The sequence below is a fragment of the Oncorhynchus mykiss genome, chromosome 15, assembly GCF_057628025.1.
Source record: "Oncorhynchus mykiss isolate SJ-2025 chromosome 15, ASM5762802v1, whole genome shotgun sequence".
Classification (NCBI taxonomy): Eukaryota; Metazoa; Chordata; class Actinopteri; order Salmoniformes; family Salmonidae; genus Oncorhynchus; species Oncorhynchus mykiss.
Window position 1 is genome coordinate 20,228,964 of NC_143036.1, and position 15,791 is coordinate 20,244,754.

At 42.2% G+C, this 15,791-nt stretch overlaps 1 protein-coding gene across 50 annotated transcripts in view; it reads left to right on the plus strand.

The window, feature by feature from the left end:
* epb41l3a (erythrocyte membrane protein band 4.1-like 3a) overlaps positions 1–15,791 on the plus strand; it is an 81,875-nt gene that overhangs the window by 41,967 nt on the left and 24,117 nt on the right. For 22 of the 50 annotated variants that reach the window (XM_090199478.1, XM_090199477.1, XM_090199527.1 and 19 more), the window contains exons 2-9: positions 3,191–3,324; positions 4,351–4,554; positions 11,256–11,360; positions 11,454–11,511; positions 11,637–11,712; positions 12,063–12,281; positions 12,504–12,591; positions 15,316–15,468. In XM_090199478.1, coding sequence (XP_090055604.1) covers positions 3,202–3,324; positions 4,351–4,554; positions 11,256–11,360; positions 11,454–11,511; positions 11,637–11,712; positions 12,063–12,281; positions 12,504–12,591; positions 15,316–15,468 — 1,026 coding nt within the window. In that variant the 5' untranslated portion in view covers positions 3,191–3,201. The remainder of the gene's footprint in view (positions 1–3,190; positions 3,325–4,350; positions 4,555–11,255; positions 11,361–11,453; positions 11,512–11,636; positions 11,713–12,062; positions 12,282–12,503; positions 12,592–15,315; positions 15,469–15,791) is intronic. The other 28 variants (XM_090199480.1, XM_090199488.1, XM_090199510.1 and 25 more) reach the window with 3 other exon arrangements.

Below are 15,791 nucleotides of genomic sequence, written 5' to 3' on the forward strand. Positions count from 1 at the left end.
TTAAATCAAGAATAGTCTGATGGGTGACAATATTATATATTATCACTTGTGAATGATGCCCAGTATAAGAAACAGACTTTTTCAAATCATAGTTGCACACATCAAGTAGCCTAGCCTATAGGTCTATATGTTTTGATAAGGTTTATATCACAACTAAAGTGGCCAAAAAACATATTTAAATGACGCACATTAATTTGCTTTACAAGGGGTTTAGAGCCTAACTGGCATGCATAAACAGTTTCGTGGCTTTCATGTTTAGGGAAGATCATTTTCACCATAAAAATGCACTTTTATAATAATCGCATTTGTAGTCCCTTTTGATAATGGTGTTTTCCCGCTAATGGAACATTCCTGTTTATAATAGCCTACTGCCATGTGCTTATAATGTGAAGAAATGGCCTAGTAGCTTATTAACATTTGAAGCTAAAATAACGATTTCTTTGTTAACCGCTCAACACAGAATAGCCGCATGTGCGCACTCCCTCAAATCGTTTGGAGAAAATATTTATATTTTATTCAGCTTTGTTCAATTGTATTCTTCATACTATTAAATAATATAAAATAATGCAACAGAATTCTAAGCACATCTTGTCTGCTAAATGAGGACAACTCAGAGTATGCTATTCTGTTCTTCTGAAATAGTCTACATTTTCTTTATATCATCCTTCTTTAGACCTGTCTAAAATAAATCATGGATTTATTGTGATGGTGTAGATGATATTACATGGATTTATTGTGATGGTGTAGACGATATTACATGGATTTATTGTGATGGTGTAGACGATATTACATGGATTTATTGTGATGGTGTAGACGATATTACATGGATTTATTGTGATGGTGTAGATGATATTACATGGATTTATTGTGATGGTGTAGACGATATTACATGGATTTATTAGACTTTTTAAAATGGAAATGTTCCAAAGGTCTGCATCAGTGTCTTGTAGGCTGTGTGGAAGCCAGGAGATGCTAAATATGTTTATGTTAATTAACGGTCAATTACCGTGAGACCGACATTTATTTGCTTGACAATCACCAGCTGATGAAATTTCGTGACCGCCACAGCCCTCTTTTTTTGTATTTTGTTCATTATGCAGACACATACTCCTATCGTAGTTAGTCTACATCCCTTCCCTTCCAGCTTTTACATCCGCTTTTTCCTGAAGCTCGGATATGGAAAATCATTTTGGAGATTGGTGTTGACGTTTTTATTGCTTATATTTATGGTTTTCATGGCAACAGGGTCCGGTCCTCATAGCTGGGCTCCTCCAATCCGTCACCTCTTTGGTTGGAATAAACGGATGGAGAGCTTATAGTGTGTCTGACAACCTTCTGCCTGGTCAGCAGTGCACACTGACCTATATTACAGATTGTAGATTAAACCAAGAGAAGGTTCCACAGGCTTACGGCCCACAGAGCCCATTCCAAACCCAGCTAGGATAAACCCGTTGTTGAATGAGGAAGAATGAAATACTCTCAAAAGTGTTTCTCTAGGGGATGTGTATCTGGTGGACCTCACAGAGTCTTTGTATTATCTGTATTCATCGCAACGCTGAGCATTAATTGAATTAAAGCATTATGGAATGAACGCAGTGAGTTCAACGGCAGTTCATGATGTGTTGCTGAGGGCATGTTTTTGCAAGATGTTCAAACAACTTAAGTGCGACTTTGACTTAGTTTCTGAGGGAGAAAGCAGTAAAGAACATAACTCTTAACTGGCCGTTACAGTAGTAGCTGATTGGGTGTGGTACATATTTGAACCCTGCATACTCTGACTGCCATGGGCCTTAGTGGCCACGTGTGGGTAGGGGTGTCATGGCACCTGTCTACGTGCATGTGTGTGCATGCCTCAGCATGTTTACGTTTAATATGTCTGTGTGTGTTTGCCCATATTTTTGTGCATTAGTGTGTGTGTGTGTGCACATGTGTGTCTATGTGTGTGATACTGGAAACCCTGCACCATGTGTGTGTAGACCTGAAGGGGTAAATGAGCCCAGTCCCATGTTGTGGGTAAACACTGGTGATACAGTATAAATAGCCCTAAAGCTCTGACCACCCTGCCACAGCCCACTGTTAGTGCGTGTGTGAGCGTACGTGCGTGTGTGAAAGCCACACTTCCCCAGCCAAACACTTCCAGCTATGCTGGCTAAAGTTCACATACTAACGTTGCCCTTTCCTTACTACTAAGATTTATTACAGATTCATTACAGCATGGATACATCTTACTGACATTAATACATATTCATTGTGATTATTTTGGAGTTAGCACATGGGAATTATTAAATGGTAATAGGTTGTTTATAAGGTGTCAGATGATAAGCGAATGAACTGTAATGGAGTGTAGAGTGTAGTTTTCTTTACAGAATAAAGACACATTTGATATTTTTTACTGACTTTGTCCTTTCAGACAGCTGAATATATTGAAGTGGTTGTACCATTATAGTGTGTTCTCAGGGGAACCCATATACACAACATTATAAGTCCTTATGGTTTGTCAATGGAAAAGGGGGCCATTATCATGCATATCAAAAATATAGTACTGTAAATTGTACTGCACTGTTGTAGTTACCAGTTACACCTCGATTCATTTAAATTTGAAAGACACTTGGTGGACACTGATGGACTGTCACAATGAGACATTGAGGTATATTAATGCTGGGGCGAGTGTGACGTGTCTCACAACTCTTCACTGATTTAATCTGAGTTGAATCACTGCTGTCTCAAGGAAGCTTATTATATAGAGAAGTACTGTAGTGTCACCTCTGTTTCAACCTTGAAGCTATGTAAAATACATTAGTAGTCAAATCAATGTTGACTTTCACATTACAAGAGCTTCTTATCATGGCTGTTGTCCTAGATATGTTTGGCGTCGGCAGTGAGAAGGTGTACTTCATTGCTATGCAGGTTATTCTTGATTGATTCCAGAATAACACATATATGGATCTCTTCCTCAGATTGACGGTGTGGTGGTTGGAAATATGATTATGTCTGCATTGCAGAAAGTATTCAGGGTACAGATTATTATAGCATTTCATTTTCAATTTGTTAGATTTCAGTTGTATCTTGAAATGTGGCCATGTATTAGAGCATGTGTTGCAACTGTTGTCTTGTGTTGAATTTTTTATTTTTTTGTCTCAGTCGAAATTCTTCCATCTTCTTTTGTGTGTATTTATTTGCTGTGTTGTAGGGTGAATCGTCATGACGACAGAACCAAATTCAGAGTCCAGCGCGGACCAGCAGGAGGCCAGTGCGGTTCCACTCCTGGAGGCGGACTCTTTCCCCCCGGCCGCCGCCCACAGCACGCCTGTCAGGAAGAAGCAGGTAAGCCACACCCACAAAAAATAGCACCGTCATAGAGTTTCTAAACCCAGAGGTGCAACATCGGGAGACTTCCGGGAACGGTTGTGAAGCAAGCCAAGTAGACACGGCCAGGGTTTGTGAAGTTAATGAGACAAGTGAAAATTATTCCTTATTTGTAAATTTTCTCTAAATTTAAAGGCACAACCTAGATTCGAGTCAATGACTTAAGTAGTCAAACATGTTATTACTCCAACCTCATGAAAGTGACAATCCAAATCTAAAACATTTGCATTTTCATCAAAAACACTTTATATCGAAGGAGTGCCTTTGATTTAACGGCCTGCACATGCGCAGTCCGGCACAAGACGGCCGTTAGACCTGATGACCTGTTTCTGAGCTTGAGCTTAGCTAGCCAGCGTTGCTATGACATCGCCTACAAGCATGATCGTGTATTTCTATTGGAGAAACCTATCTTCATACTGTACTGTCTTTGGCACCGTCATCCTCATTTAGCCTATACAGTAAATGACGTGGGAATAGGCTTTAAATGTCTGAATTTGAAACATTTGATACATATCAAACAGCCACAGTAGTACTATTCAGGTTCATAATAAACAAGTGTCCAAATAATTTCTCCTTAAAGGGATACTTCTGGATTTTGGCAAAACAAACTTTATCTACAGCATCATGACTGGTTGTGTTCAAGCCCCATTAAAAAGTAATTTATTTTTCCCATTTAAATAATGTATTTATTATTAGGATCATCAAAAAAATTGCTCCCCCTCCCGAATGTCATGATGTAATTCACACTCTGACGCAAAGACATAAAAATAGAAAGTTAATCTGAGTAGATACAGGGCTTCATTGCCAAAATCCAGAAGTATAACTTTAACATTTCCGTCACATTCATCCGGCCCACCAACTATTTATTCCACTTGACCATTCGTGTCACAACCTGTTGAGTCCAAAACAACACATTATCATAATCAACACACTTTAACATTCTCATCACAGTGCTATGTTAAAACCTGTGCCCCCCTTGTCCAGAAGGGCGAGAGAGCGGAGGGAGGCGTGGTCCCACAGGAGAATCAGCTTGAGCCATCGCAGGTGGAGGAGGACAGGACCTCACACAGGTCGTCCACCAGTAAGCTGTCCAGGTCTCCCGGTGGAGGCCGGAGCGTCCGCAGCTACAAGACCATGCAGTGCAAGGTCAACCTGCTTGATGGCTCCGACTACACCTGTGTGGTGGAGGTGGGTGGAGGGGGTCACCGCTTGGGGTTGAGGGGAGTTTTGCAGGTAGGTGGGTTAACGTGCGTGTAGGGATGGGTTGGTGTGTGCGTGTGCGTGTGTGTGTGTTGCAGAGTTCACCAGGGATCAGAGGGGGCAGGACATGTATTTATCAAAGTTAGTCTCACTGACTTATAATTTCTTTCTCAAGTCATACTTTGTGGGGTTGGCTCAAAGTTGTCTTGAAATTGTTTTTTTATCAAGCTGAATTGATGACGTCTCATTCTACAAAGTCACCTCTGTCTACATGAATTGAGTGGACATTAATGGTCTTATTCTACTGGAAGACTAACGCTGACAATATAGGTTAGCAAGCTTATCTATATGCATGGCTCTTCCTTTATTTCCTGTATTATCTGATCTTAACATAATTAAAGACTATGGAAGCTTGCCCCAATGGAATTCACTCTGCTTTTAACATTATTGTAATAAACTCCCCTTAGACCTAATACTTGGCTGTATACATTGAAAAACACCCCATCCCCCACTGGCGCATAATCAGACAGTTTTTTGGCCAACACCGGCGTTTTCCCTCTAAGCAGACATCCATCACTCTGTATAAATCTGTCCATTCCTACACATTTACTGCTTTGTCTCCACAAAAAACAGAGGTTCTGTTCTTCAGCTTCTAGCCAACTCTGTCGACCAACTACTGGAGAGAAACCAATCTATTAGTGCAGTTTGAGCCCCAGGCTGGATATGGCCAGATTAGTCGGTACATTCAATGGAAAAAGATAAAGCATTGTGGCCGGTTGGCGCGGTCGTTTGCTGGTCGCTCTGTGTAGGTGGCCATGGGAAAGCGACACTGCGAAGAGAGGGGTGTGGCTCCGGGCTAAACATGTTGCAGTGATTATTGACTGGCTCTTTCCCTGGCAGAGAGGACAGAGGAGAGATAGGGGGGGAGAAAGGTGGATAAGAGAGGGGAGGAGAGCGATGAGGGAGGAGAGGACAGAAAAGGAAGAGAGTGGATAAGGCAGGGGAGGAGAGATATGGTAATGTTTTGGGGGATAGAGGTTAGGAGTGAGGGGATAGAGGTCAGGAGAGTGGGGAAAGGAGAGGTAGAGAGGAGAGTGGAAAGGCTTGAGGGGAGAAGGGAGATGGATACACTCGGTGGAAAAAAGGGTTCCAAAAGGGTTCTTTGGTTGTCCTTTTTGGTTCCACATAGAACAAATGTCGGTTCCATGTAGACCCCTCTGGGAAAAGTGTCTACATGAAACCCAAAAGGGTTCTACCTGGAACCAAAAGGGTTCTGCCTGGAACCAAAAAGGGTTCTCCTATGGCGACAACCGAATAACCCTTTTAGATTGTAGATAGTACCTTTAGAGAGAGGTGAGAGAGGGGCAAGAAGTTTACTGAGGGGATAAAAAGAGAGAAGCGGGTGATAGCGTGACATCCCCTCCTCTCTCACAGTGACATGCACAGTGTCACGTCTGTCACAGGCCACTCCGCTCCTGGGTCACATGGTCTGAATCATCAATGTCGCTCTAACCTCCCAAGTCACCTCTACAACATTCCACTTAACTACCCATCAGCCCCATCAATGTCACAACAACACTCCTATAGTGAATCCAAATCCCCCCCTCGCCCCTACCGACTTCCTCGGATGGCCCTCCGTTGTTACGTGTTGCTGACAGAACTCTGAGAACGACTTCCAGTGTGAGTGGCGATGGGATCAATAAACCCATCAACTTCAGGACACACTCGTTAAATAGTTTTTAAAAAGCATGAAAATCAAATGAACAAATCCCCCCTGTTGTTTTACAAGATATAAACTCAGTAACAGTTCAACATTTAATTTGGGAGGTATTTCATCTGTTAGCTAATACATGTGGCGTATAATTAGGCACGCCTCTCCATTCTTTAGTAGAAAACTGCGCCAACTCCATAGATATTGCGGTGCGTGTCGGGATAGTACTTCACTCTGAAGCCTTGCTGGCTTGGCCGAAGTGGCTATCGGAAGGTCTAATTAGCCCCTAAACCCTCGATCATTTTCGGTCCCTCAGCTTTGGGACACGTGTGCAATTGGCGGAGGCGCACGGGAGCGAGCAAATGGAGGGCCAAGGAGAAGGGAGTGATTTGAGATTGAGCCCTAGTAATGGATGTAGCGCGGTAGAGGAGCTAGGGAAGTGGAAACACCTTTATCTCTCCATCTCTGTTTGTCCTCATTGTTCAGGAGCTACATTCTTTGTTTGGATGTTGTTTGGGTCACTCAGACAGTGAGTGACATCGCTGAAGTGCTCCTGGTGATTGGAAGGGGAAATTAAGGCTGTAGAGATTATCCTCTTTAGCGTTAGCTGTTAGCTGCCCATGGCTAATGCACATAGTTTATATGGTTCCTATTATTACTGGGTGTTTAATAAGGTTGTGGTGGTTAAGTGGTACCCCAAGTAGAGGTCGACCGATTATGATTTTCAATGCCGATACCGATTATTGGAGGACAAAAAAAGCCAATACCGAATAATCTGACAATTTTTTTACATTTATTTGTAATAATGACATTTACAACAATACTGAATGAACACTTATTTTAACTTAATATAATACATCAATGAAATCAATTTAGCCTCAAATAAATAATGAAACATGTTAAATTTGGTTTAAATAATGCAAAAACAAAGTGTTGGAGAAGAAAGTAAAAGTGCAATATGTGCCATGTAAGAAAGCTAACGTTTAAGTTCCTTGCTCAGAACATGAGAACATATGAAAGCTGGTGGTTCCTTTTAACATGAGTCTTCAATATTCCCAGGTAAGAAGTTTTAGGTTGTAGGTATTATAGGAATTATAGCACTATTTATTTCTATACCATTTGTATTTCATATACCTTTGACTATTGGATGTATTGCCAGTGTAACACTATAGCTTCCGTACCTCTCCTCGCTCATACCTGGGCTCGGACCAGGAACACAACGACAACAGCCACCCTTGAAGCAGTGTTACCCATGCAAAGCAAGGGGAACAACTACTCCAAGTCTCAGAGCGAGTGACGTTTGAAACGCTATTAGCGCACACCCCGCTAACTAGCTAGCCATTTCACATCACATCGTTACACCAGCCTAATCTTGGGAGTTGATAGTCTTGAAGTCATAAACTGCAGGGCAGCCATGGCCATGGGCAAAACGCACAAAAGTGCTGTTTGAATTAATGCTTATGAGCCTGCTGGTGCCTACCATCGCTCAGTCAGACTGCTCTATCATAGACTTAATTATAACATTTATTTATTTATTTTATTTTACCTTTATTTAACCAGGCAAGTCAGTTAAGAACAAATTCTTATTTTCAATGACGGCCTGGGAACAGTGGGTTAACTGCCTGTTCAGGGGCAGAACGACAGATTTGTACCTTGTCAGCTCGGGGGTTTGAACTCGCAACCTTCCGGTTACTAGTCCAACGCTCTAACCACTAGGCTACCCTGCCGCCCCAACATAATGACACACAGAAATGCGAGCCTTAGTTCATTAATATGGTTGAATCCAGAAACTATCATCTCGAAAACAAGACGTTTATTCTTTCAGTGAAATACGGAACCGTTCCGTATTTCATCTAACGGGTGGCATCCATCAGTCTAAATATTCCTGTTACATTGCACAACCTTCAATGTTATGTCATAATTACGTAAAATTCTGGCAAATTAGTTTGCAATGAGCCAGGCGGCCCAAACTGTTGCATATACCTTGACTCTGCGTGCAATGAACGCAAGAGAAGTGACACAGTTTCACCTGGTTAATATTGCCTGCTAACCTGGATTTCTTTTAGCTAAATATGCAGGTTTAAAAATATATACTTCTGTGTATTGATTTTAAGAAAGGCATTGGTGTTTATGGTTAGGTACACGTTGGAGCAACGACAGTCCTTTTTCGCGAATGTGCACTGCATCGATTATATGCAACGCAGGACACGCTAGATAAACTAGTAATATCATCAACCATGTGTAGTTATAACTAGCGATTATGATTGATTAAGTTCAATTCTAGCTAGCAACTTACCTTGGCTTCTTACTGCATTCGCGTAACAGGCGGGCTCCTCGTGAGGCAGGTGGTTAGAGTGTTGGACTAGTTAACCGCAAGGTTGCAAGATTGAATCCCTGAGCTGACAAGGTAAAAATCTGTCGTTCTGCCCCTGAACAAGACAGTTAACCCACCGTTCCTAGGCCGTCATTGAAAATAAGGATGTGTTCTTAACTGACTTGCCTAGTTAAATAAAGATGAAATAAAGGTGTAAATAAATAAATAAAAACGGCCAAATCGGTGTCCAAAAATACCGATTTCCGATTGTTATGAAAACTTGAAATTGGCCCTAATTAATCGGCCATTCCGATTAATCGGTCGACCTTTAACCCCAAGAGGTCGTACGACCTGGGAAATCGCGTGACTGCATTTCACAGTAAATCACGGAGATGAGCATTTTCCTCATTTATACAGTACAGTCGGAAAGTATTTACAACCCTTTGTCTTTTTCTACATTTTGTTACGTTACAGACTTATTCTAAAATGGATTACATCGTTTGTCTTTTTCTCATCAATCGACACACAATACCCCATAATGACAGAGCAAAAACAGGTTTTTAGAAATGTTTGCAAAACCGGAAATGTCACATTTACATAAGTATTCAGACCCTTTACTCAGTACTTTGTTGAAGTACCTTTGGCAGCGATTACAGCCTCAAGCCTTCTTGGGTATGACGCTACAAGCTTGGCACACCTGTATTTGGGGAGTTTCTCACATTCTTTTCTACAGATCCTCTCAAGCTCTGTCAGGTTGGATGGGGAGCGTTGCTGCGCTGCTATTTTCAGGTCTCTCCAGAGATGTTCGATTGGGTTCAAGTCCAGGCTCTGGCTGGGCCACTCAAAGACATTCAGAGACTTGTCCCGAAGCCACTCCTGCGTTGTCTTGGCTGTGTGCTTAAGGTCATTGTCCTGTTGGAAGGTGAACCTTTTCCCCAGTCTGAGGTCCTGAGTGCTCTGGAGCAGGTTTTCATCAAGGATCTCTCTGTACTTTGCTCCGTTCATCTTTCCCTTGATCCTGACTAGTCTCCCAGTTCCTGCCGCTGAAAAACATCCCCACAGCATGATGCTGCCTCCACCATGCTTCACTGTAGGGATGATGCTAGGTTTCCTCCAGGCCAAGGAGTTCGATCTTGGTTTCATCAGATCAGAGAATCTGTCTGACCAGAGAATCTGTCTGACCAGAGAATCTTGTTTCTCACGTTTAGAGTTCTTTAGCTGCCTTTTCGCAAATTCATAACCGGCTGTCATGTGCCTTTTACTGAGGAGTGGCTTCCGTCTGGTCGCTCTTCCATAAAAGCCTGGTTTGTGGAGTGCTGCTGAAATGGTTGTCCTTCTGGAAGGTTATCACATCTCCACAGAGGGACTCTAGAGCTCTGTCAGAGGGATCATCTGGTTCTTGATCACCTCCCTGGTCAAGGTCCTTCTCCCCTGATTTCTCAGTTTGGCCAGCTCTAGCAAGAGTCTTTGTGGTTACAAACTTCTTCCATTTAAAGATGATGGAGGCCACTGTGTTCTTGGGGACCTTCAATGACACAATCTTGTCTCTGAGCTCTACGGACCATTCTTTCAACCTCATGGCTTGGTTTTTGCTCTGACATGCACTGGTATGTGCCTTTCCAAATCATGTCTAATCAATTGAATTTACAAAGAGAGAAAAAAATTAATAATAAAAAAAAAAAAAACTATTTTAGAATAAGGCTGTAACGTAACAAAATGTGGAAAAAGGAAAGGGGTCTGAATACTTTACGAATACACTGTGAAAATATGGGATTTTCTTGTCTCCTGTGTGTTTTTTGCTGCACACACACACACAAACACACACACATACGCACACACACACATTCACGCACATACAGTACACGCACAGTTATTTTGTACTTTGTTTAGCTTGGATGGGATAACTTCTGTGTAGCCCATCTCAAGTATTCATTCTGACACTTGGTTTGTTTTAACACACCTAGCTACTACTCCAGAAGCACTACAAAATAACCTAGTTTTACCACACCTAGTCCTCTACAAAAAACGTTACAAAATATAACCCTTCAAATCTTTGTCCGTTTCAAGGTGACATATTTGGAAGAAGTCTACTGTGTCAGCCCCCTTTACCCCTGGCTTAATTGGGCTATTTTTACAAAGCGTTAAGGCATGTTGCTAATTTAGAGCTAGCAATAGGAGCCTCACAGGTTGACGTATCGTGGTTCTGAAAGCCTTGGATCTCGCCCTGTGAGGGCCAGGCAAGGTAACAGCCATTAGTACAGGGATCATGATGTGACACAACATGGTGTGATGCTGGGAGATGGGAGTGGAGCCCTTTTGACAGGCAACCCCCTTCCCCTGTAGAGAGTGGAGTTATGGTAGGAAGACTGGCACCCACAGCGGCAGACATGACTGTGTGTGTGTGTGTGTGTGTGTGTGTGTGTGTGTGTGTGTGTGTGTGTGTGTGTGAGTGAGTGAGTGTGTCTGAATACTCTTTACAGTGCCTATCTTTCATTAAATGGCTCCTGACCCCGTTGGAGGAATACATCACAGTTTAGCGCAGTGACACACCATTATCATTCAGGAGGGGTTAGATAATAGAAAAATGGTCTGCCGCAGTAATCTTTCCAATGTATGTTTGTAGCATTTCTAGAATAAGAGTTTTTCATGTGCTTTTCTGTGCAGAAACGGGAGAGAGGCCATGTGTTATTCCACAAAGTTTGTGAGCAGCTTAACCTCCTGGAAAAGGACTACTTTGGCATCACATTCCGGGATATCGAAAACCAAAAGGTGGAATTTCTCTTTTTGATTTTTCTGTGTAATTAGGGGTAATTTGGTTATTTTGTAGAGGTGAATTGACACTGTCCTCTTGAATTCTCCCAGAACTGGTTAGACCCATCTAAAGAGATGAAGAAACAGATCAGAGGTGCGTGGAATATGGGTATTTGGATATTATTTCTCTGCATGGTTTGAATGTTAGCCAGCATGCTAGTTACTCAGGTTGAAAGGATCTATCCTACTGTTCAATGGTCATTTGAATGACCCGCTTGTTTTTGTACGCTCCAGGAGTCGCCTGGAATTTTTCATTCAACGTGAAGTTTTACCCTCCAGACCCTGCCCAGCTGTCTGAGGATATTACAAGGTAACACTTTCTCTAGTTTCACCTTCGGGAAGCTGTCCACTAGGTCCTTTTTCAAGAGGTTTGCTATTTTTGTACCTTTGGGATGTCTACATTCACCAAATAGCTGTCTGAGTCACCTGGGATGTTTTTATTCTTCTGTCCTCAGGGTTTCACATTAGCATAATGACACGTTTTTTTAATCAATTCATTACTGTGCTTTGTGCATTTGGCTGCCAATTAACTCTCTCGTTCTCTTTTTTTCCCTTTCTCTCACACTTCTTTTTCTCCGACAAACTCCCTTCCTCACTCCCCTTTCTCTTCCCCACCCCTCTTTCTCTGTCCCTCACCCTTCCTCCCCCTTTCACTCTCAGATATTACCTGTGCCTCCAGTTGAGAGATGACGTGGTGTCGGGTCGTCTGCCCTGCTCCTTTGCCACCCACACGGTGCTGGGATCCTACACAGTCCAATCAGAGTTGGGGGACTACGATCCAGAGGAGTCTGGGACAGACTACGTCAGCGAGTTCCGCTTTGCCCCCAACCAAACCAAGGAGCTGGAGGAGAAGGTCATGGACCTGCACAAGAACTACAAGTCAGTCTGTCTGTCTGTCTAGAACAATAAGTCAGTCTGTCTGTCTAGAACTACAAGTCAGTCTCTGTGTCTAGAACTACAACTCAGTCTGTTTGTCTGTCTGTCTAAATCTTTCTGTCTTTCAGTCTATATAACCTATTGGAAGAGACGGTCATGGACTGAACAGTTACTTTATAAAAAAAACATACAAAACCCTCTGTGTGTGTTTGTCTCTCTCTCCAGAGGAATGATGCCAGCTGAGGCTGAGATGCACTTCCTCGAGAACGTGAAGAAGCTGTCCATGTACGGAGTGGACCTACACCATGCCAAGGTAAAGGGGCCATATTCAACGTATACAAACACCTGTTATTGACCCCAACCCTGTTGATGTTGTTTTTTTCAAAATGTCTGCTCTGCCATGAATTGAAAAAGCCCTGTTGTTATGACCTGCATGATTCTGCCTGGTTCCCTGCCCTTTGACCGCCAGCAGCTTGAATAGCCATTTGGATCTTTGTTGTTTGAATCCTTAGATCCAAACCATGGTGTTATGTACTGCCCTAAGTGACACCTCAAACCCCACAAGTGCAGGGAATGAAGGATATCACTTACATAGGCTTTGGAATGAACTAATTTAACCTTGCTACCAAATTCATTATTTTAGCCTGTCAAAGGTACGTACACTTTTTATGGTCTGCCTATCACTAGCTAATGTCCTCTCTGTTTTGTGTTCAATTTTGTTCTAGTTGTTACTTTGTGCCTCGGTTGGTTGTTAATGTTGTTTGCAATGTCAGCTGGGAATGACATTTTAGGACTAACTAATCACCTATCTACACAACACTGTTATATAACCAAGCAAATCAAAAACTGGCCCAATTCACTGGCATTGATTTTAATGGACATGGCACGGTTAGATAAAAGAACAGTGTCAGAATGAATATACTCAAGAAGCAATAGGAGAGGAGAAAGAGCTTATTTTAGATTTTAGCTGAACCTTTTACAAATATGGTTATTTTTTGTCTTTATCGAAGAAACATTGTTTGTAAAATTGTATTTCTGTTGCCAGCCATGTAAATATAGCCTGACCCAGCTATGTAATGTGGGTTATATCATCTGACCTCAAGTAACCCCAACGCACCATGAGGAAAAATCGTTCACCAAAAACCGTTTCACAACACCTCCTAGCACCAATTGCGTCAGAGAGTAAACAGTGTTTTGTCATGAAAAAAAAAAACATGAAATAATGACATGCACTTATGATTTTCATTCATAACCAAATAAGTATGGAACACATAAAAACACTCATAACAGACTCACTGATGGCATGGAAACTTTCCCTCCGTTTGGTCAGATCAGGCTGTTTTTATCTTTTCTTGTCTTATTCTTACTGAATGGCCAAGTTGGTAGGAAGCCTGTTTGAGTGCTTGTCTCCAGCTAAGGGCGAGGTAAGGCTTGCATTTTGTTTGTGTGTATGTAAAGTTACATGTATGTTACATGTGTTCCTGTCTGAAAACCCCTGTCTTCGTGCATGACCATGGACTGTTAGAGTCCATCGTTTAGGGCTGTGGGTTTGTCTCACCACAATTTCAAGTTGATATCGTGGATGATTGTAATTGTAATTTCTTAGGTGGCTGTTGTGAGGTGTAGGATATCCCCCCCCCCATGGTATACTGCATCCCCTCATAGCCCCAGTTTTCATATCCCACACACGGGGAGTTGTGGACCACCCTCTGCCCCCCCATCTGCTCTGTGGCAGCCTGACTGTGCTCATCTGCAGACTTTAAGACCTTTTGGGGAAGGCCTCATCATTGTGATGTCATGTGACTAGTATTCACCATTTTAACCCCACATTTAGGCTACATCCAATATCCACATTAACATGCCTCTTGAATGAAGCAACTAGGCATGTGGTATGCTAGTGTGGACATTGGAACATAGAATTAGACTTTAGACAGAGTAGATGAAAATACCTCAGCTTTGCTCGTTACTACCATAGAACTACTTTTAAATAGCTATGACACGTACATCACTGTGCTCTGTAAATTGGCTCTCAATTGCTTCCTCCCCTCATCTCCTTAACTTCATCTGCACTGATTGGAACGTGACAGGTAAAAACATTATGGTGCAAGATCATGATTAGGCTGGCTTTCACCTGCTCAGTTCTTTCAGCTGAGTGCAATGAGAGGACAGACTTCTTAGACAATTGAGAAAGAGCCCAATACTTGCTCCTGGCTAAGCCAGACAGATAACTAGTGAAAGTAGGAGCTGTGAAAGAGGCGATTTAGGATAAATAATTGGTTTCCGGTAATGTAGGTCATTTTCTTGTCTCTTGAGTTCTTGGTTTGGCGACGGTTTGTGAAATATGTTCATCAACATTACCACAGCTCTCATTATGTTTTCATTTCAATTATCCTTTTTTTAGAAAGCTCATTTGAATCCTTCATTGAATAATGCATTGTATTTGGCTTGCCGTATCGCCAGTCATCTCAGGCTGCCTCACTTCTTTGTAGGAGAAAGTGGTGGTGTCTGATAATGTCAACCATTTTTGTTTTAAACAATCAGAAACTTTTTTTAGCCTGGTTGTCAATCTGTTTTGGCATTAGTCAACTACTCTGCTGTTATCATGTTTGGTAGAGTCTAGAAAAGATTAGGAATAAGTCTATAGGCATACTGTAGACCCAGGGCTATTAGAACTCCAGGCCTGGAGGAACGAAACACTTCTGGACTCTCTGGGCCAATCAGTGACATTCAATCAATCAATGAATTACTAGTTAGTAAACAAAACCAGGAGCCCTTTGGCCCTTCAGGCATGAAGTTGAATAGCCCTGCAGACAGTAAACTAAGGACAACAACCAATAGGTGAGCTGACTAAGACCAAAACCTACTGACACCTAGGCTTCCTCAATGTGAGATTAGTAACAAAATTCCACAAACTTGACCAAAGTTCCCAGGTTTTTTCAGAAATCCCACTTTGTGGAAGTTTCAGGAATTTTGCAACCCGGACTCTCGTTTGAGTAGTGTCAGGTTGTTAACCACGCTTCCTGACATTCCTTCCCAGGATTCCGAGGGTGTTGAGATCATGTTGGGCGTGTGCTCCAGTGGTCTTCTGATCTACCGCGATCGCTTGCGCATCAACAGGTTCGCCTGGCCCAAGGTCCTCAAGATCTCCTACAAAAGGAATAATTTCTACATCAAAATACGCCCTGGAGAGGTAAGCATATCAGTATAAGGCCCTGCTGACATGAAAGCAATGTCCCGATCCTGTTTCATGTATGAAGGTAGTATGCACATCACATAGAATGGCATCACATAGAATAGCATCACATAGAACAGGGTTCCCCAACTGGTGGCCCGTGTGCCCGAATTTGGCCCACGGGTGGTTTTATTTGGCCCTCCAAGTATTCTGAGCAAAAATAAATACAACATTTATTGTTGGAAATAAAATACTGTAAAAACACCAGGAAATTAGCTCCAAGTGATTTTAATTTAAGAAATCTGTTCCTAAGTATTCCCACGCATAAGAGAGAGACACAT